The sequence below is a fragment of the Citrus clementina genome, unplaced genomic scaffold (assembly GCF_000493195.1).
Source record: "Citrus clementina cultivar Clemenules unplaced genomic scaffold, Citrus_clementina_v1.0 scaffold_2, whole genome shotgun sequence".
NCBI lineage: Eukaryota > Viridiplantae > Streptophyta > Magnoliopsida > Sapindales > Rutaceae > Citrus > Citrus x clementina.
Window position 1 is genome coordinate 33,324,174 of NW_006262688.1, and position 22,845 is coordinate 33,347,018.

The 22,845-nt window shown below is 36.3% G+C and overlaps 3 protein-coding genes across 4 annotated transcripts; all 3 read left to right on the plus strand.

Annotated features, from left to right (window-relative positions):
• The first annotated feature begins 344 nt into the window (after nucleotides 1-344).
• On the plus strand, nucleotides 345-4,987 carry LOC18053509 (endonuclease MutS2). The gene is made up of 5 exons (XM_006449260.2): nucleotides 345-1,041; nucleotides 1,832-2,765; nucleotides 2,845-3,369; nucleotides 3,983-4,444; nucleotides 4,616-4,987. The coding sequence occupies exons 1-5, from the start codon at nucleotides 470-472 to the stop codon at nucleotides 4,916-4,918; spliced, it is 2,796 nt and encodes a 931-aa protein (XP_006449323.2). The 5' UTR covers nucleotides 345-469; the 3' UTR covers nucleotides 4,919-4,987.
• Nucleotides 4,988-5,313: 326 nt separating this feature from the next.
• Nucleotides 5,314-7,049, plus strand: LOC18053510 (stem-specific protein TSJT1). Of its 2 annotated transcripts, none has more exons than XM_006449261.2 (4): nucleotides 5,314-5,739; nucleotides 6,141-6,381; nucleotides 6,527-6,647; nucleotides 6,763-7,049. In XM_006449261.2, exons 1-4 carry the CDS (start codon nucleotides 5,540-5,542, stop codon nucleotides 6,960-6,962), a joined length of 762 nt encoding a protein of 253 aa, XP_006449324.1. In that variant the 5' UTR covers nucleotides 5,314-5,539; the 3' UTR covers nucleotides 6,963-7,049. The 2 variants fall into 2 exon arrangements, with proteins under 2 accessions (XP_006449324.1, XP_024047378.1); XM_024191610.1 differs by having other exon boundaries at nucleotides 6,527-6,629.
• A 7,670-nt stretch (nucleotides 7,050-14,719) lies between these two features.
• Nucleotides 14,720-20,919, plus strand: LOC18053512 (putative nuclear RNA export factor SDE5). Its single transcript, XM_006449263.2, has 12 exons — nucleotides 14,720-14,828; nucleotides 15,591-16,162; nucleotides 16,296-16,321; nucleotides 17,045-17,122; nucleotides 18,042-18,115; nucleotides 18,305-18,555; nucleotides 19,277-19,365; nucleotides 19,490-19,546; nucleotides 19,870-19,937; nucleotides 20,054-20,166; nucleotides 20,245-20,315; nucleotides 20,541-20,919. The coding sequence occupies exons 2-12, from the start codon at nucleotides 15,613-15,615 to the stop codon at nucleotides 20,655-20,657; spliced, it is 1,494 nt and encodes a 497-aa protein (XP_006449326.1). The 5' UTR covers nucleotides 14,720-14,828; nucleotides 15,591-15,612; the 3' UTR covers nucleotides 20,658-20,919.
• Nucleotides 20,920-22,845: the final 1,926 nt, after the last annotated feature.

Consider the following 22,845-nt stretch of genomic DNA (forward strand, 5'->3'; position numbering starts at 1 on the left):
TTGACTATAAAATGAGAGCTCATCTTTTTGTTTTGTACACATACAATTATAATGAATAAAATCACTCTATAATATATTACCTCATTTTATTCTTTATCTTGCGTTGTTTCTTTATTTGTATTTCTGACTAATAACTTTTATTATTTTTTATAAGGCTGTCTCATTTTAAAAAAAATCAATTCATATTTTTTATCAATTTCATCAAGTGTAGAGTAAGAAAAAAATAATAATACTAATTTTTATTTCTAAAGCTGCGTGAAGCGCGGTTCTATTTTATAGTATATATATATATATATATATATGAAGAACAAAATTATTCTTAAAATAAATGACATATAAATTATTCTTAAAATCACTGACATACTCGGATTCGGGTGATGATAGCACGTCAGCAGACGGGCTTTCACGCATTTAGTTAAAATCTGCATTTGAATTGGATAAGCTAAAGGGGCACAGTCTGTGAGTATGTATGTATAAAGAGAAATTCAAAAACACACGCACAGAGGCCATCTCCAATTCCATAGCTTCTCAGTTCTCTCAAATGCAACTCTGCAATGGCAATCATTTTCTCTACCCCCAAAACTCTCCAATCATCTACTGCCACCATCGCAAACTAATTCGCAACTGCAAGCCCACCGTGCTCTCCGTCGCAAACTCGCCAAAACTCGGTCTCTCAGAATCTCTCCAACAAGAAACCCTTTTGAGTTTAGAATGGCCCACACTCTGTCAGCAGCTCTCCTCCTTCACGCAAACCTCCATGGGCCATGCCGTCGTCCAAAAGGCCCAAATCCCATTCGGCAAGTCCCTAGAGGAGAGCCAGAAGCTTCTCAATCAAACATCCGCCGCTCTGGCGATGATGCAATCTCAGCCGTTGGATTTGTCAACAATTGAAGATATCGCCGGCATCCTAAATTCTGCCGTCTCTGGTCAGTTGCTTTCGCCGAGTGAGATTTGTGCCGTTCGAAGGACGCTTAGAGCTGTTAATAACGTGTGGAAGAAGCTAACGGAAGCGGCTGAACTGGATGGAGATTCTTTGCAGAGGTACTATAATTAATTTATTATTATAGGCTTTGTTTGCATTTTTCAGTATTCTACGCGTGAAATCTATTGTATCCATTGATAGTTATTCAACATAGAGTTTATAGCTTTAATTCTGAGTTAGAGATTGAGTGATGATAATTTGGCAGCTGGTGGGACATTTAGCATAGGTGTTACTTCATTATACATTAATAATGGAATAATGAAGTCAGCAAATTGCCGATTACACATGGCAATTATTGATGCTCGTTATTGGTTAGATATCATTTGTTGATCTAAGATTTGTGTGCTTTGTAAAATCATTAGCCATTTATAGATAATCTACTTTGGGTAAAGCAATGCTGGAGCAGAAGTGTGGCAACATATTTCATAGGTAAAGAATTGTATACTCTGTTTATCTTGGTAATGCGAACACTCCAACAGTTAGTTGCTTTTTCTTTCATCCCTTTTCAATGTCATAGCAATTCATTTTTCTGTTAAGAGGCATATCGGATTTTAAGGGTCTTGAGATGATTTATTTGCAAGTAATTCCATTTGATGCATCTCTGGATGGGTATTCTTTTTAGCTCGATACAAAATTGAGAGAGGCATAGGTCATTTGGTAATGATCAGTTCTCATGTTTCAATAAGGCTATTAAAAGATTTATGATTTTGAAGGTACTGATGCACAAGGAGTGCAATGCTGAGATCTTCTTTTCCTTGACTTAGATATAACATGGCTGCATGAAATTTCAATCAAGTAATGAAGATCCATCGTATACAGTCTCATCTATTTTTATTGTATTTTGAACAGGAACTCTCCCTTGCTTGAACTACTCAAGAATTGCAATTTCGTGACAGAGTTAGAGGAAAAAATTGAATTTTGCTTAGATTGCAAGCTTTTAATTATCCTTGATAGAGCTAGTGAGGATTTGGAGCTTATTAGGGCAGAAAGGAAGAGGAACATGGAAAATCTGGATTCTCTATTGAAGAAGGTAGCAGCTCAAATTTTCCAGGCTGGGGGCATTGACAAACCCTTGATAACCAAGCGCCGGTCTAGAATGTGTGTGGGTATTAAGGCTTCTCACAAATATTTACTTCCAGATGGTATAGTCCTGAATGTTAGCAGTTCTGGTGCAACATATTTCATGGAACCTAAAGAGGCAGTTGAGTTCAACAATATGGAAGTGAGGCTTTCAAACTCTGAGATAGCTGAGGAAACAGCCATTTTGAGCTTGCTTACTGCAGAAATAGCGAAATCAGAAAGAGAGATAAAGTATCTGATGGATAGAATTCTAGAAATTGATCTTGCTTTTGCAAGAGCTGGTTTTGCTCAATGGATGGATGGGGTTTGTCCAATTTTAAGTTCAAAGAGCCATGTCAGCTTTGATTCCAGTATAAACATTGAAGGCATCCAACAACCATTGCTTCTTGGGTCCTCTTTAAGAAGTTTGTCGGCTGCTTCATCCAACTCTAATCCATTAAAATCGGATGTGGAAAATAGTGAAATGACTGTTGGAAGTTTGTCAAAAGGAATTTCTGATTTCCCTGTACCAATAGACATAAAAGTTGAATGCGAAAAGAGAGTGGTTGTGATCACTGGACCTAATACTGGAGGGAAAACTGCTTCCATGAAAACTCTGGGCCTGGCATCTCTTATGTCGAAAGCTGGTTTGTATTTACCTGCTAAAAACCACCCAAGATTACCCTGGTTTGATCTTATCCTAGCTGATATTGGGGATCGTCAGGTAGTAGTTTTCCTCGTTTTGACATTTTATTTCTGAGATCTTTTAGTTTTATTTTCTTCTGACTCATTTTCTGTTGAAGTCTCTTGAACAAAATCTCTCAACTTTCAGTGGGCACATATCAAGGATTGTTGACATCTTGGAAGTTGTTTCGAGAGAATCATTGGTCCTAATTGATGAAATTGGTAGTGGTACTGATCCTTCAGAAGGTGTGGCTCTTGCTACTAGCATCTTGCAGTATCTCAGAGATCGCGTTGGTTTAGCTATTGTTACTACTCATTATGCTGATTTAAGTTGTCTGAAAGATAAGGATACTCGGTTTGAGAATGCAGCCATGGAATTTTCTCTGGACACTTTACGACCTACCTACCGAATTCTTTGGGGAAGTACTGGCGATTCAAATGCATTGAATATTGCTAAATCAATTGGTTTTGATAGAAAAATTATTCAACGTGCACAAAAGTTGGTGGAGAGGTTAAGACCAGAAAGGCAGCAGCATCGGAAAAGTGAGTTGTATCAGTCGTTAATGGAGGAAAGAAGAAAATTGGAAAGTCAGGCCAGGACAGCTGCATCTCTTCATGCAGAAATTACGGATCTTTACCGGGAGGTATATATTTTCTGTATTATGAAAAGTCATGCAAAACGTGCTTTTTGTTTCACTGGTACCATTTTTCTAAAACTGCTTCCATTATGGTCAAGGTCTAAAACCTCAAATTGGTCTCATTAAGTTCTGGACTTTGGCAATAGTATCTGAACTTTTATGAAATGAGCCAAGTACAAGATTCCAAAATTGTCAATTTATAGTGATTACTTGATGCCTCATGGGGGGTTTTTGGGCTCAGCTCTGCTAGAGCGTGCACACCACAAATTTATGTTGGGCTTTAGTGCTTGTACCCAGGATTCAACTTCTGTTTCTATTTCTGTTTACCGTTGTCAATTTGCTGTAACTTCCACTTAGCCAAAAGTTGATTTGGATATGATTCCAAACTTAGATCAGTGCAAAGATAAGGATATACATTCGGCCTACTTTTGTGGGAGATTTCATTGGAAACTAGATGGAAGTTAAGAAAGCTGGGCCATATAATCTATAAAGTCTGTTAATTTTGTTGGCATAAATTCTGCAGTTTCAGATCTGACATGAAATTCATTTTGTGGATTAGAATTATGGATGTTTAATGACATTTATCCGGTTTCCTTTTTCTCTAACTTCACGATTGAAGATTGATGATGAGGCAAAAGATCTAGATAGACGCGCGACACATCTCAAGGCAAAGGAGACACAACAGGTTCAACAAGAATTAAATTCTGCGAAGGCTCAGATTGATACAGTTGTACAGGAGTTTGAAAACAGACTCAGAACTGCCAGTGCTGATGAGATTAATTCTCTGATTAAGGAATCTGAATCTGCAATTGCAGCAATTGTTGAAGCTCACCGTCCTGATGATGATTTTTCTGTCGGTGAAACTAATACCAGTTCATTTACTCCTCAATCTGGGGAGCAAGTCCACGTGAAGAGCTTGGGAGATAAGTTGGCTACTGTAGTGGAAGTACCTGGAGATGATGATAGTGTCTTAGTCCAATATGGTAAAATGAGGGTTCGTGTTAAGAAAAACAATATTAGGCCGATTCCAAATAGCAAAAGAAAGAATGCAGCAAATCCTGCTCCGCGTTTGAGAAAGCAGGTATGTACTTGTACTTCTCTTTAAGTTCATACACAACTTTAAGGCATTATTAAACTTCCATGGATTTAGTGGATGCTGGAGTCTCTTTTACTTGACATACCCTGTCATAAGTTTTAACTAGCATTGTTAATTGAATCTGATTTGCATTGACACATATTTAATTGACACCAGCAAGAAGACCGCCAGAGTGGTTCCGCGGGAAGCAGCAATGAAGAGGCTTCTTATGGTCCACGGGTCCAAATGTCCAAGAACTCTTTGGATCTACGGGGAATGCGAGTTGAAGAAGCTTCTCACCAGCTTGATATAGCCTTAGCTTGTTGGGAGTCGCGTTCGGTTCTCTTTGTTATTCATGGGATGGGCACTGGAGTAGTTAAGGAGCGTGTACTGGAGATATTGAGAAATCATCCCCGTGTAGCCAAGTATGAACAGGAAAGTCCAATGAATTATGGTTGTACAGTTGCGTATATCAAATGAAAAATTTAGCTTGTAGCATCATAGCAAATTAGCTGGTCACCTTGTTCTCTAAATTACTTTAACAAATGACCTCCGAATTTACAGTTCATAATTGTGGGTTGAAAGATGGAAAAATTTTCAAAAAATTGTTGTGGGGGACGGGGGGGCCCGCCAAAAAAAGGAGGGGGGGGAAAAAAATTTTTTTTTTTAAACCCAGGTTCCTCGGGTTTTTTTTTTTAAACCCCCGCCCCCCCCCCCCCCCCCCCCCCCCCCCCCCCCCCCGCCGCCCGAATAGCTTATCATCTAAAAATATCATTGGAAAACTCAAAATGGCTTGTCAGCCCACCAGCACCTGAAAAGGATTAGTTAATCTTATTGGCATTTTGCCTCGTCAGTATATGCCTGTCTTAGTTAGCTCCATGCCGTACACGTACAACAAAGACAAACCGACAGAGCTGCCACATGCATACTATGCAAGATCTTGCAGGCTAGCTAACTTCACTGCACTTTCAGTTACAAAACAATTAAAGATAAGCTCACAATATTTCGAATTTTGTTCTTTTTCGAGCCAAGGATAAAAATCAGCTCTTTAGTATAGGCTTAGAACTAGCCTTGAGCATTGTTGAGATCTTTTCAGGAAAAATGTTGGCAGTTTTTGAGAAATCAATTGGGAAACCACCAGCGGAACTGAATCTTCCTTCCACTGGGTCAAAAAAGTCCAAAAGCCGGCAAGAAATTGCCGAGATTTTTCAGATTTTGTGGCCGGAGACAATACTGTGTAACATTTCAAATGGGAATTTCATGGGTTTGTCTCATGAAAATGAAAGTCCATTGCATCCGAGGTATTAAATTTCTTTTTTTTTTCTTTAGGTGTCATGACTTCTTTTCTGTTGATTAGACTTATTATGAGCCCTTTCCGTACTTATGGCTGTGGCTTTTTAACTAAACTGAAGTTATGTTATAATTGTTTGATGAAAAATTTATAATGCCTTTATCATTTTTTAAAAAAATATTAGTTACAAATCATATTTATATTTTTATATCACACTAACACTCTTTAAAGCTACGGGACCTCCGGCCTTATGCAAATTCACTTCACAGCACTTAATCTCACGAATTAAAAAGTTAAAGGAATCATTCAATTGTCCTAATCAAGATCTAGTATTGATCAGCAAGCATGCTCGATCAATTGAAACAAACACAAGTGAAATACTTGAAATTGGTTTGATTTGAAATGTATCAGGTCTCTAGTTGTAATGGATGACATCTTCTGCATGTTTATCGGGACTTTAGAGAACATTTGTGAACTTAAGCGACATTATGGCCTTTCAAGACAAGCGACAGAAGCAATGGTTTTGATAGAAGCTTACAAAGTTTTAAGGGATCGAGCACCATACCCGCCTGATCAAGTCGTCAAAGATCTCCAAGGAAAATTTGCATTCATTCTCTTTGATGCTAAATCTCACACCTTGTTTGCAGCAAGGGTAAGTTTAATCTTCTAATGATAGGTTTAAATTTCACTAACCCTTGTTAGATCATGCTGTGCCACTTCCTCTCTTATAATCATCTTCGTCAGAGTGAAAGAAAATTAGTTTTGTTAAGCATTTCTTTGATATTGTACACTGTTAGGACTGCGATGGTGGCGTTGATCTCAACTGGGGAATTGCTGGAGATGGGTCCTTGATATGCTCCAATGATTCCAATCTAATGAAAGAAGCTTGTGGAATATCTTGTGCGTCTTTTCCTCCAGGTTAATCATTAAAGCAAGGGCACATTTTCCCTTTTTTTTTTTAGTTTCGGAAAGAATAGGCATATATAGAAGAAATGTGATGCTGAAAATGGCTTTTAATTACTTTATTAAACAGGCTGTATGTTTATGAATGGGACTGGCCTGATGAGTTTTGTGCATCCACTTCACAAGGTTAGAGCCATTGTGCATGAAGATGATGGTAGGCAAATTCGTGGAGTTAGTTTCCAGGTGGACTTGTACACCCGACTCCCCAGCATTCCTCGCTCTGGCAGTGCTGCGAATTGGGCAGATGCCACTGCCGTTGAAGCAGAGTAATGAGGCATCAGATGTTGAAAAATGGTCTCTTGTGTGTAATCTAGTGTTTAAAAACCATCGAAAGGAAGTTGTGTGGGAATGTGTCACTATGGATTTATCATTCATGGCTGATAAACTCGTGGTTACGTCATTCTCCTCCAAATTGTCAAATTCTGGATATTGCATGTCTTATTAGAAGTTGGTAATTACTCCAGGAAAGTGAGTAGTGGATATATTAAAATCTGGCATAGTGGTAGGCATCAAATAGTAGCAGAGGAGATAGATTATAAGGCCAATCAATCAATCATTAGAAATGGTGGGTAAAAATGAATGGTTAGCCAGCTAGTAGCTCTCTTTCTCGTGTCATCCAGAAAACTAAAGAATTTGTTAAGAGCAAAGTGTTAATAAATGATTATCTTTCATAAAAAGAACATAACTAAAGGAGACCTCGGGAAAGGTACGCGAGGCCTGAGGACTGAAGAGTGCGTAGTCCCATCATCATTTGATGGGTCTTCCTTTAGTAAGCTCGTATGAGTCATATCATCAACACCCCCTCTTTCTTCTTCTGTAGCGTTTGTGCTTGTGGAAGTGGGCAGTTTCCCATTAAATTCATCTTCAGTTATCCAGATCTCCCTTTTAGCTAGTCTTGAATCCTGAGTTTACCAGTGTAACTTTGTATGTCGGTCGGTTGTTTTTAAAAAGGGTAGACGGTTTGTCGTCTGTATGTTTAAATATCAGATGTACTATGTAAACAATCTGTCGTCTAATTTTAATTCCGCGGTAAACTGAGATCATTTTCTTCTTAAACAAACATACAACTTGTCATCTATTTTTCAAAAATAAGATGACGTATAGTATCCATATAGATGATTCGAAAGTTGAAAATTCATAGATTTTATTTTCACAATAATATCGGCAAGGATGGCTCTTGATATGTAAATAGCCCACACAAAGCATATAAGATATCAAAGAATTACACTTAAAAAGATGAACTTTCATTAGGCTATCCCCAATGCAAGAATAGAAAAAGAATCAGAAAAATAAAAATTATGGACGTCATCGATCATTGCCTTTAATACGAATTACGAAACAACAAGTAAAGAGATCTTACAAGTCTGCAAGCAACATCAACGGGAGAGAGAAGTAAAGCATGTGAAGCTAATAAAGTTGTTATATATATTACACTCTTACACAATATGGTTTATTAATTTTTTCGCATTTTAATAAATTACAAGATTCTTACAAGATAAGCACTAAACATATATACATACATACATATATACACACACGTACGTACATACATACATACATACATACATACATACATTTTTTTTTTTTTTATGTTGTCAGATTGATATTTACATCACCCTTTATGTTCAATATTTTTCATTTGTGCTTTCATTATTTCTTTTCCTTTTTCTTGAGAAAGAAGCATTCAGGTGGGAAGCAAGACTCTAGTAATCAAAAGTTGGTTGGTTGATAATGCGGTGAGACAACAAGCACAATCAATTGAAAGAACTTTTAAAGTGAAACTTAATGGAGGTCTGCCTAAAGACTTATTTAGTAGTAAACATGATACATGGTAAATGTTACAATCAACAAATAATTCTATTCGATTTTATGCATAATGGCCTAGCCAGATTTTGGTGTTGCAGCACCTGGGACTTGCTCTGGTTGATGATGATTGGCATGGACGTTGCTTTCTTGGGCCGCTATGTTAGATTGATTGGCGGACAAATTAGATGAAATGAGCCCAAATCCCAACTGTAGCTCAATGCCGCCGCAATCCCCATCGTAGTTACTTCGGCAACGAATTGGTGTGCAATACAAGGGCTGGCGTAGCCACTCGGGAACAAGCAGCCAGCCGCCACCTCCGCCTCGTCCGCTGTACCCACCTCCATTTACATATTCGCCACAATTGCCAGAGCCACTACCAGCTACACTGCCTGATCCAAACCCGGTTCCAATCGCACCACCTCCAGACCTGATCCACCTTCATGCCCATTCCCAATACACACGCCGCCAGCACCTGACCCACTCCCACCGCCACTACCACCGTGCTCACAGTTTGCTTTGTTACTTCCAGCTCCACCGCTGCCACCACCAATGATCCCAGCTAAGCCGCCCGCCCCCGTCAAACCCCCCACTAATACCACTGCCGCCAATACCGAGTCCCGGAATGCTGCCTTCTATGGACCCGCCAACACCACCGGGACCAAAACCACTCCCAATTGACCCACCAATACCACCGCCAATCCCAGGAAACCAGCCCATTGCCCTCCTACGCCCACACCACCCCCCCCCCCCCCCCGGCGCCGCGCATGGGTGTTTGAATTTGTATATACGTTAAAGCTGAATGAAAAAGGCGGGTTTTTTTTGGAATTGGTTGAGAACAGATTGCATGCAAAAGAGAAGGGTTTCGGGGTCATGATCGTTTTATGAACCAAGAATTAGCAGATTGCCGGTGGCTGTTAAATGCTATGAACCTTTTGTTTAAGCACAAATCGAGCATGTGATTTTTACTTAATACAAAGTGTGGGATATTATAATCCGCTCATACTAATATAAACATTCAGTGCCTATAACCATACAGAATACAGTTATTCTCTTACAACTAATATCAATCATAAATTTTGGACAGTTCTTATCTGGTGCTAAGATTTTCCTTATACTTGTCTTCCTGATCTTGGTTAACAAAAAATTTCTCCGTAAAGATATGTAATATCACTATTAAACAGTTGTTTTGACAATGATTTTACAGTGACATGTCAAGCGATGTTCAAAGCTGATGAGATATTCTAATCTATATTATACTTCAACAATGCTAACGACCAGTTTCATCTGGGCTGGTGTATGGCTTGCCTAGCAAAAAAAATGGGGCAAAATTTCTCCAACAAGGAATCATTTTTCTTTATACTTCATTGATAAGATGATGAACTTTTTCTCTTTGATCAACAGTAGAATTGAAATGGTATACTTAAACTATGGATAGTGATAGATTTCTTAACTGTGGACCGTAATATATTTTTGCATTTGATTGATCCTAATTTGTATGTTGATTGCACAATGCCAAATCTGTCACTGTAATCTTTTATTTTTGTTGCGATCATTTTACTGGAAAGTATGTTTATGCTTAAAGAAAAAAAGAAAAATAGATCCTCTTCTTTCAGTTGGGCAAAGATTTAGCTTCAAATATTGAAAAAACTAAGCTTATAACCTCTATTGTCGCTGAAAACTTGTTGAATCAATAATCAGAATCAGTTTACTAACCATTCTATGCGCACTACACCGGTGATAATAAGTTTGCGACTAAATTGTGATGGAGAAGAATCCACTTCAGTCTAAACAAATCTTGAAGACATGTTGATAGCAGCTACTACAATCTTGCTTCTTGAACCCATTTACAATATCAGGAAGTCAGGAGCTCAGGTGATGATAATGATCCAAGTAACAACAGTGTTTTAATTATCAATTTTTCACAGTGATACTACTAAGCCTACGCCAGACTATTTTTATTATCAACACTTTAGTTCCATTAATTATGATTGATCTTATACTTCATTAATTTGAGATTCTCCTCATTATTACGTAGTTTTAGCTACTAAGCCAATTCGAATGTGTAATTTCCAATAAACACTATTATAATCCAATTTGGGCAAATCATTTTTCATTTTTGTTAAAGGTGATGAGCATGCTGCACTGCATTTTATTGAAGCGCGCGCGCACAAAAACACGCACATGTATAAATACTTGGGACTTTATGGTGAAATATTGTAGGACATGGGGCACTAAGCTGTCTAAAATGGTAAACAAGTACCGACTGAATTTGAGAAATCCGTTTATTAAACTTACTTTGAAATGTCTTATTGAAGTATGTAGAGTTAACAGTTACGTACATATAGAAGCACGCTTTCATTTCAAATCATATTTGATAATGTAATTAATATGCTGGTGCCATGGCAGCATCCATCTTGCTATAGTCTACGCATACGTCACAGCGTGGGCATGGCTTCACCACTGGGCAATTGAACGGAGGCTGAATAACAATAGGTGGCGGAACAGGGGGCGAACATGGCTCATTGTGATCGATAGGCGGAACTACAACAATAGGTGGAACAGGTGGCAGACATGGCTCGTTATAAATCGGCGGTACAACAATAGGTGGAATGGGGATGGGGACGGGGTTTGGAGGGACCACAACACATCCTGCAGGGTGATTGCAGTTGCCGCAGTTATTATTATTAGCATCACATTCTATGCCAATAATACCATCTTTGGCGTTCTTGCTTGCTGTGTCATCTCTGGTCGTCTCGTCATTAGTGACACCATCAATGTTAAGAGGTCTGTGAGAAGTGCACAATTCTAACCTAAATGCGATCACCAGAAACGCTGCGAAAATCCATTTCTGTGCGAACATTTTTTCCCCTCCTTTTTTCGTATCAAACGTTTGATATGCTTTAGTTAATTTGCATGCATGGCTGCTTAATGGCCCCAGAAGCCGTCTTATATAGTGAAGTTTTCCCTGAGCTTCGTTGGATTCGTGCATTAAAACGCGGCGTAAAACTGTTAAAGAAACATTTCATACATTTTGTTCTTGTAAGATCAGTTAAAAAACTTCCATGGAGGTAGCGTGATCAGAACATTACGTGCAATCAATGAACCAATGTGATCTTGCAATTTGCATTGTACAATTTTTTCCCCCACATTCGGTTTCAACATATATGTATACAATCTTTCATAAATATATATATAGAAATGTTCTAGTTAGAAATTTTAAAGTGCACGAAACTTTTAAAATCGCATGGTTTTAAAGTTTTTTCAGACTTTCCGCACTTTAAAATCTATGACCAGAAAATTACTATATATATATATATATATAGAGTAATGATACAGCCACAAACTCTTGTACAAACTTTTTTTGTACAAATTAATGTGGCATGATAAGATTGGTTGCATTAAATATCACTTGACCCACATGATTTGTTTTTATTAATTTATATTTTCATTCAACCAATGAATTAATGCCACGTCAGTTTGTACAAAATAAGTTTGTACAAGAGTTTGTGGCTGTATCATTACTCATATATATATATATTCCTATTGATTTACTACACGTCTCTAGCTAGCAATATGCAAATATCATTCAATTTTGCACTGACCCTTTCAAAAGAATTATAGGGAAATCAAAGAGTTCCAAGCAAAGTGTTTCAATTGAAATTCAGTGTATTTCCGTGAAGATTTACGTTTAATTCACCGTATCATTTACCCTTTTTTTTTTGTCATGACCCCGTAATTCTTCATTTCTCTACTATGACCCCATCGAATCAAATTCCCATAAGAAGCAGCTTATGTAATGATAGTTAATTTGGAGCTATGTGGTATTATATATTATGAAACATACGGAGAATCCCAACTTTACCGATGCAATCTAATGTGATATATATATTCCTTTGAAGGAAGAGAGCTGCATTGCATGGCAGAATATTGTTGATTGAATTTTAAAACTGTATTTATCATGCTTTTAATTGCTTATTATTTGCCGCAACAATATAGGGAATTTAGCAAGCAGCGAGCTCTATGAGTTGATAAACAATACACTCCGACTTTTATTAATTAAACCGACGCTGAAGTCTGTAGGTCTTTTTATTATTACAAAGCATTCGCGCGATTCGTATTCATATATATTTGATAAAATATATAATTGAACGGTAAGCTTAAGGCACAGCCCTTGAACCCTGCTTCGGTGGCGGCGACGGCGACGGCGACGGCGACATGGCACTCTCACCGTACCCTTTACTCTGCAAATCTATGCATACGTCACAACGCGGGGATGGCTCCACCAGCGGGCAGTTGAATGGAGGAGGAATAACAATAGGTTCTGGAACGGGGGGCAGGCACGACTCATTATCTATCGGTGGAGTCACCTCTCCGCAACGGGGGGCAGGCAAAGGCACATAATTGTACGGTCCACGGTCATGTGGTGGGATAATACATCCATGGTTGTTATTCTGGTTGTCGCCGCAATTATTATTATTATTATTAGTCGCACATAATTCTTTGCCAATAACATCCCGAGCTTTCTCGATCTTCTTGCTCATATTACTGTCATTGTTGCGTCCTTCTACTTTAGCATCTTTATTCATAGCATGATCGGCATCGGGGGCATCATTAAATCTAAATTGAGAAGCACACAAGTGAAAGCTTAATGACACCTGAAAGGCTACGAAAATCCATTTTGGTGCGGTTGCCGCTATTATGAAAGCAATTTATCTAATGCTTTGCGAGGCTGCATGTATATATATAATAAGCATCAAGGCTTTATTACGTATGTATAGTTCATTTTTTTATTGGTTCCGTTAGAGATGAGGATTAAAACTAGGCGTAAAATTGGAAGACATTCGATTATCCATACATTTTGTTCTTGTAAACTGGACTCATATGGATGCGGTATGAACAAAAACGTTACGTGTACTCAATGTGATCTACATGGCCGGCCTAGCTGCTAGCCTGCAACATCATACGTGTGCCCTGCTGCACATATATTTTGTTTAAAGCAAATGGTATTATATGAAATCCTTCAAATTAGAAATGAATTATGATGATTCTCTTGAAAGGCTGTTGATTCACATGCATAAATGAATATTTGAAAGCAGAAGAAAGAAAGAAAGAAAGAAGGCACATACACACATAAAAGATTGCATGTGAACATTCAAACTCTATATCTATTTCCAAAACAAAAAAAAAGGGAGATTCCTTACTTGACAGAAGAGGTTCTTATCAATTTATCATTGAAGGCACCGCCTCCATTTGTCTTGATTCTTTACTCACCCAATCTTCTTGTATTATTATTGTTATTATTATTATTCGTTCTGAGATGATTGTTTTGAGGTGATATTGTTTATTAAATGGCATAAATCTGCCCACGATATGTGTCAAGATTGAAGATCGTTCACATATATGTATACGAATATAGAAAAACTTATGCTAGTCCATATATTACTTCTCTAGTTAACTGGCTGCCGCAAGCTGGGGAGCGGGAGCAAGCCATTCGTCTTCCAAGCTATTCACCCTGGGCTTGACCCAACACAGGCTGGACTGGGCCTGAGCTTGGCCATGCTCTGCCCATTGGCCTCTCCAATTTGTATCTCCGGACTCCAGTGTCATGTTATCGGCTTACATAAAAATATCAAATAATGGCACTTCTTTTATCATATGGTATGGTTCACATCACTTTCGCACTAATCATGTATGTGGCGTCGTATTGGTGAAGAAAGAGATACTCGGGCAAATCACATCCGACTCCTTCTGCCCCGAAGCATAAAAGATTCTTCAACTCCTTCGGAAAGAAGGCGATAAAAGAAGATCACGCGTTTACTTTTTCAAATTCAATTGCATACCGGACACCTTATTTTAATCAATCGGGCGCCAAAAAAAAAAGGCATCTTCCCTCTCACCACTGTTGCATTCATTTATTCATTTTTTTTGCCCTTTTTCTTTCTATATACCAAGTTACCAACCACTTCAAATATTTCCCGACAATTTTTTTTTAATTTTTATTTATTATTAATCTGAACTTGTTTTTTAAAAAAAAATCATTATTTTATTTATCAATAATAAAATTGTGACATTTGTGTCGTGCCAATAGTTGTGACAAAATACATCAATTAATAATAATAATAATAATAATAATAATCATAATAGGACCCTAATAATAAAAGCAATAGCCACACTCTACGTTAAAAATAATCATAATAAAATAAATCCATTTTAATTTTTTTTTTTCTATATAAACAAACGCATTCTTCAAAAACAATTGCTGGTGGAAGCAGTGAGTATTGAAGAGCCGGGCCCCTTCCGTTCCCCCAAAACCTCACCAAAACCTCTCTTGTAAGCTTCTCAGATTGTCTCTCAATATTTCTTATGATCTCGTTTTTTATTGAATCACTTCTTTGCGTGCTGCATTTTTGAGTCTCGTATTTGGGTATTATCTTATCCGGAATGCTGTTATAATTGATGGAACAAGCAATCGATTTTCGGTTTGACGGAATTTGATTTATTTATTTATTAGTATTTCTATTTGAAATTATGTACGTTTCATTTTTTTTTCTTTTTTTTTTTGTTATGTACGATTGCGTCTCATTCGATATTTATCATCCTCTAGGTAACTATGTGATTGTAGCTGGGGATTTTAAGTTTAGTGAATATTCAAGTTACCGTCAAAATACTAGTGAAATTGGGAGCTTTGTTCATAAGCTTGCGATTTTGAAAAGTTCCCCAGTTCAACTGATGAAGGTTCCTTTTTGGGATTCGTCCTTTTCTAGGCTGCAATTTGGATACGTACATGATGGACAATCTTTTGTGGGTTTAGCATATCTTCTCTGATTTTGTCTTTTATTCCCCAATTGTACAATTACACACCATGTATGTTGGGTGATTGTAGAGAAAATTTCTGTTAGAACCAAGGCTTTGTGAGGGAATTTCTGCGCTATAAGTTAGTGGCTTCTGTTTTATTGGAATTAATTGGGTAGATTACGTGTTACAGTGATTCAATTTTTGATCCACACTTTGCTTCAATTTTCTCTTTTCCACAATTTTTATGTCAAATCTAAATCCAGAAGCGTGTACTAATTTTTTTTTTTTTTTTTGTAGTAATCTGTGAAGTTTATTTGGAATGGAAGTATCTGGGTCTAAAGGATTAAATTATGACATTGAGGAGAAGGCACTGAATGGTTCTGTGTTTACTATGCAAGAAATAGCTCTTGCTTGTCGCAATGCAGGGCGAAATCCCGATTTGGCTGGTGAATCTCTATGTGACAAACAGGCAAACACCTCAACCTCTTCTATCCATGCTTCCACTGGTGAGGCAAGGGGTGAAGAGTCTTCAAAATCATCAAATAGTAACATCTCTGAGAAATCATTTTATGCAAATGGAAAATCGAAACCTCCTAAGACAAAATGGCATCCGGTATCCGGAGGTACCGTTTCAAATTTTCTTGGTAAAGATTATGTTAAACCTGCACAGCCAACTAATGGCACTGGTCTAGCATCAAAGCCATTGAAGTTGGATCCAAAGGAGTTTCCCATGTCTGCACTTTGGGGAGAAGAAACTAAACCAAAACAATCAAAGGGTGACGATTTGCAGAAGGAAATGGAAGATTTTCTGTTTAAAATGCTAGGAGAAGGGTTCCAGCTGAGCAGGGATGTGATTCGGGAGGTTCTCGGTAATGTCTTAAATACATTGATGCCAGTTTAATACATATTGTCCTTTTCAATTTTCTTTCTCTCTTTCTCTTCTTTTCTTTTTTCTTTTCGTGTGCATGTGATCACTAATTTGATATTATACTTAACTTGCAGATAGTTGTGGATATGATATGCAAAAGGTAAGGATGACAGTATCTTCCTGATGGAGGCCTCTGCTTTTTCCCTTTTATGTAATTTAGTTAATTGCATCTTCCTCTGTGATTGTTACATCATATAAAATTCAAGTCTTAAATACTGCTGTCCTATCTTAAGGTTCAACTTGAATTTTGATTAACATCCATTTGCTGCTGCTTCCAAAAGTGAGAATGAGATACTTTGGTTAATTTCAGTAGTTGAACCCAGTAGAGTACTTTATTTATTTCGATCTTCATGGTTCAAATGCCTGAAAAAACTTGCCCGTAACTGTAAAATGACATTCTGTGGTTTTAATGCACTAGAGGAAGTATAGCTTTGGAAAAGCCTGGATTGATAACTATGAAGAGACTTATTATTTAAGTGATAAAAATTCGCATAACCATTGGTCAAGAAAATTTCAGATAGTTGAAGACTCTGTTTTGTTTCAGCTAAAAATGTTTGTTTCGATTAAAGACTTGAACCATTTTCATTTAACCTGATTGCGATGCTTTACATTATGCATGTTCCTTTCAATCAGGAAAAGTTCAGGCCATGATTTTTTATTTCTATATTGTAACTTGAAATAATAATTGGTGTGCGTTTTTGTTAGCTTAATAACATCAATTTTCCTTCTCAAGTTAATTTAATCAATAAAGTAATTCGTCAAAGAAAATATGCCCATTCCATAGTCATGTTCTTAACTAATACGTTTCTTCTTCACTCTTCAGAGCATGTCGAAACTAATTGATCACTCGGCAGAGACTTTGGGAGAGAAGACAAAATTTCTTGGTAAATCCTCTGAAAAGGTATGCATAATTCCCGAGTATTAAATAACCAGTGGTCATGATTTTTGTACACGAATCTTTTTTTTTTTTTTGTGGAGATTGTTAAAAGTGGTTGATGATCCATGCTGAAATATCATAGAGGGATCACCAATTCATTTTCTTTTCTGCGGCTAAGCAAGATTTTTGGGGCAAAATAAGGAAATCTGTTTTTGGTAATATGAAAAACAATGGTGTAATAGTCTATTATGCACTGACAATAACCTTTCGTATAATTGTCGGTTTAACGAATACAAGAGAAACTCTGTTGAAAATTCATCCAAGATAGATGCTAAAATTATTTATGCATGCCAGTGGCCTGAACTAATTTTTCTTAACACCGGTATTGAGCAGGAAAATGAATATGCAATTTGTATATTGTGCCGTTGTGGAGAATTTGGATATTCTTATTTAACTAACAAGGAGATTATTTGCTTTATCTTTAAACAATGAATCTTTGAGAAATGAGGAGTGGGTGGTTGCCAGTGTCTTCATGTAAATGTTCATTTATTTGTATTTTGAACTATTATGAGAATCCTTTATACGCCAAATTAGTCATACACATGTTCAGATCATTTTTCCTGTTGATCATGTGTTTGTGTCTGCACACAACCATTGTATATCACTTTATTCTAATGCGCAAGTATGTGTAGTTTAGAAGAAAAAAAAAATAATGATATATTATTGCTTGATTCATGGTTATTAAACAATTATGGCTTTAAAAAATCTGCAATTCCTTCTGTTCATGCATGAATGTCCCAAGTTTGCTATATCTTAGATTGGCTTCTTCCAAGATAACAAGTTCGTGTGTGTGTGTGTGTGTGTGTGTGTTCCTCCTTTTCCATCACAGTTGAATTTGAAGTGTAAGATTTGTTATTAACACCTAGTATGATTTCATAAACAGTGTATGGATATATGTTCTACTTTTGGAGGGTCTCAACGTGAAAGAAAATTGCAACAATTGAATTCTTCCGGAGGGTATGGTATTTGATGTATTTTCTCAACTTCTTGTACGACTAATATATTTTCCTTCAGTAGGCACGGCATGGGGGGAAGGGTTTTACTGAAAGAATTCTGCTATTTCTTAGACTTTGTTTTGGGAGGGGGGTGGAGGGGTTTCTCATCCATATATGGTTACTTGATTAGCTTTTGACTGTATTGCCTCAGTCGTGCAAAGGAAGATCCAAATACAAACAAAGGAGAATTGCTTAGACACCCAAAAGACAGAAATGAACTACAGAAGGAAGTTTTTGCTGCTTTATTTAGTGCTCCTAAGAAATCTGATGAATTTCCTGAAATTATGGTGAAGACCGAGAGGAGGTCCAAAGCATTAGGAAAAGTGGTGAGTGGACCGCCGGAGGACTTGGTACCAGAATACAAGGCTAACGTGGTGCACTTGCAGCAAGATAACCAGAACAGTATGTGCTCTTATATTAACTATATTGACTGGATTTTTGTGTGTGTGTGAGTATGTGTGCATTTTTGTGCATATATTTGCTTTTGTATTTATGCATATTAATGTGTGTAGGATTCTTGATTTCTGCCACTTTCTGGAGAACTAGTGGAAAGCTTTAGAGTGATATATCTCCAATAACTAATGGATATGATATCATTATTTTCTCTCATCTGGAGAACTTTGTAACAGATACAATTTGTGGCTCTGGAATACTACAGAATCTGCAATAACTAATGGAAACTATGATATGAATATTTTCTCCTACCTGGAGAACTTTGTAACAGATACACTTTGTGGCTCTGGAATGTCTAAAGAATTTTGTCTGCTTCAGTTAGATCCAATATCTTTTAGTTACATTATAGAAAAGTAAAGTTTTCTGAATCTGAAAGACTGAAACATTTTGCATATTTCGTGAAAGGGAATTATCCATATATACTAATTCATGCATTAAGGTAACATCAATGTTAAAGAAAAACAGCAATAAATTATTATATGTAATTAGGTTCACTTGCCGTAAATGCTGGTCTGGGCAACAGTATGAACCTGTGAGGGGTTCTGCAGAAATATATATATATATATATATATGGAGAGAATCTAGTTAAATTTTCCTTTAATTTATGGGTTTGGTCTTTTTTTTTTCTCCTTTTTTTTTCAGCTTTCATTCTCATGAAGTATGTTAACAGTTGCAGATAATGTCGAAGAGGACAGCTTCCAGCATCTTCGTACAGCTGTGATGGAATATAGGGGCATCATGAAGGAATATTGTAAAGCTGTAGGTTCTTTTTCTCCTCTCATTTATGTTTTCTCACACTTTTTTTATATGCCTCAAACATGCAATTTTGTATGTGTCAATTAAGTTTTGAGAACCACAAAGTAAGAATACAGTTCCTTGTCAGGCTATTGATGCATTCGCCCAGGGGGATCATGTTCAAGCAGAAAAACTTCTAGGACAGGTAAGATTTCCATCTACAGTAATCTATTGACAACATATATATTTTCATTCAGCAAATACTTTCTGCATTCAAGATGCTGGCAGATTCACTTGATCCTTATTAGTTTGTTTAGTAGCAAAGTGTATAACCTGTATTTCAAAGCCAAGTTGTGCTATTGATTATGTTAACTTAGTTGTTCCTAGCTCACTGAAGCTGTAAAATTATAAATAGCAGATATTTCTGAATTTGAGTTTAAGTTGGACGTCATAGATGAACTTCCGCATGTTAGAATGTCTGCACTAGACAAATTCAACAATTTAATGTGAATCCTGTGGATATGGCAGGGAAAATTCTTTTATGAAAAGGCTCGTGAAGCTGACGAGGAATCAAATAAGAAGATTTTTGAAACGAGGTTAGTATCCCTTTCTTTGAAGCATGTGCGCCTTTATGCAATTTTCTCTTTTAATAATGTAGAGAAGGGGGATGGGCTGTAGTAGTATTTTATTTTATTTCATTCATCATGTTCAGTGGCAGAAATAGGGATACAAAAAATGACCTGCTGCTGGACTTGCATGACCATGGAGCAAAGGAGGCAATTCGTCTTTTGAAATGTCATCTTTCCTCACTTTCAGGCATCCCAAGTACAATTTCTATACCTCTAATTTGCTCATCATTTACCTCATATTATATGAATTCATGAAATTTATGTTCCCCACCAGCAATCAAGTACCTCAAGGTCATCCTAGAGATGAATGATGAAGATACTACCAAGGGGGGTCGACGACGACGAGTAAGTCTGCTAAATTAGTTTGCCTTTATTGGAAAAGAACTGCGAACTTGCTAACTTTTATAACTCTTGTGTCTACTTAAGTATTCTAAATGAAAGAGATCTGAATTGAGCATGAGCTTCCCTTTCTTTTTGTCACTTGAAAACCCCATTGAGTCTATTGATTTCTTATGAAAGCTTGTACAAGAGATCTATGTTGAAGAGAAAGATTTGTGTATTTCTTTTCAGGTGATGAAGCTACTAGAGGAAGAATCTATTGAGTGGACTGAAGAAGGAAATGCCGGAACAATACTAATTCCTCTAGATAAGGTCAACCCAAAAACATTAAGTTTCACCAAAAAATAGAATCCAACATTGAATCAAGTTGGTTTCTTGACAAGTAAGATGGTATTTTCTGGAACGATTATGTTGTTTGTTGTATAAACTAAAAATTATCAGAAAGGTTGATTGTTGAAACAGTGGAAAAGCATTTTGGAAAGGATTGCCTCAGTTTGAAGCATCCAAGAGTTTATTTGGACTCAATTTTTTGTCAGTGGATATTATAAATAAATTATAATAACTTTGTTACATTATGATAGCTCAGAGTACGTTCTCCATTTTCATATCATTTTTTGGAATACTATCTCAATGATCATAGTTATTATCACATTTAATTTCAAGTTGTTATCGACAATTTAATAGTGTTAAAGGAGTTTTTAGGCTTGAATGAGAATGACCATACAAATTATGTTCTATATCTCATCTCACAAAAAAGCTAGCTCTTAGTCCAAGCTTACAGTATTAATCGGTTATTGGAATGAAAGCTTATAACTCCCTTGCTTTGTCCTTTAGCTTTAGGCTTTTGGATCATCAATTATCCAATCAGAATCTTTTTCCATTTTAACACGGCCCAAAACCTTAAGGCCCACACAACTGATTATGAATGTGTTCGGTTACTGGCATTTAGAATGCGAATTTTGAAATTTGAATCAATAGCACGTTTACTTGTAAGATTAATGTTTGGAATCAAAATCAAAATTGTGTAGGCTCATAAATTTGGGAATCATTCTTCGAGTTTTGATTCCCACAGAGTCAGAAATCAAAATCTTATTCCTTGGATTTTGCCCTCAACTAAATTTCTTAATTTTCCTTATAAAAAAAATTTTAAATTTTCATTTTACAAAAGATAATGAAAATCTATTGAAAACGTAGATTCATCTCTCCTACTAATCTAATCTAACTCCTTTTCAATTTTGATTCTAAGACAAAGTAAACACATCAATAGTAATACAATTTATTCTAATTTTGATTAAAACAACCAAAATAAATAATTTATTCTTATTTTTATTTTCCATTCTAATTTCAATCAATTTCAATTCCAATTTAGTTTGATTATTAATTAGTAAAATGCATCATCATTGTCTAAAATTAGAGGACCTGCATGGGTTGGTGAAGCAACTTAATAGTGTTTTATTTTATGATAGAATAATAAGTCTTATCTGTTGGACGAACCGTAAACTTTTGGTGAAATTCATTAAATTGAATTTTTTAAAATTTGATAAATTCTACTGTAAAATTTATTATTCTGCGAAATAATACTATTGAGTTGTCTTACCAACTAATTACTTTTGTACAATGGGTTAACATAAGGTGGGACTATGGTTGGCAATGAGATTAGATTTGTCAATTCCAATAATGTTCCGCATATGCAAGTAGGATAAAAAAAAGTTTCATTTATGTTCTTTTCTTTTTTTGGACAAAATTGGTCCTACTCTCGTCCGGTTAAATATCTCGTCCCATCCCATTATTTTAAATAGTCTCAAATGTAAATAAATAAATTTCAACATTTTTTTCCTTTTAAGATCATCATAATTCAATAGCAAAAATATTGAATAAATACAAAGTAGAATAATCAAATAATAGTTTTATTTTGACTATATGCATGTTGGAACATAATTTTATGCTAACATTTTTTAATTACTTATTGTTTTAGTTGTACATTAATATTAAGACTTGCACTTCAAAAACTGTATAGATTTAGACAGTTATCAATTTTCAGTCATGTTAAAATATTTAATAACTTAACAATATAATAATAAATCAAATTAATATAAAGGGCTGGCAATAAAACAGAATTAGACATGACAATTTCAGTCCAGTTCTTTTTTTGTAAGTGGAATAAAAAAAATAATGGGACAAAATCCTGAAGGATCCAATAGGAATAATTGCAGTTCCTAAGTGGGACCCATAGAACGGAAGATCGTAAGCATCTTCGGAAATCAACGGTGATTAATTTGATGATGGCATCCTACAGTCACGAAAATATGAGGAGTGCTAGCGACAGTCGCCCATAACTCACTCGCCAGTTTCTTTTGTTGACACACGTCCGATATTTTGGTTTATGTGTAATTTTAACTTAATGTTAAAATATTTATATTTTTTAGTTTTGTTTTAATATTATTATTTTTATGTATAACGAATTTACCACAATATCCTTGTCTCCCTCTCCCCAGGCTTTTTCTTCTCCCTGTTGTTCCTGTTGCAGTGACTTCCT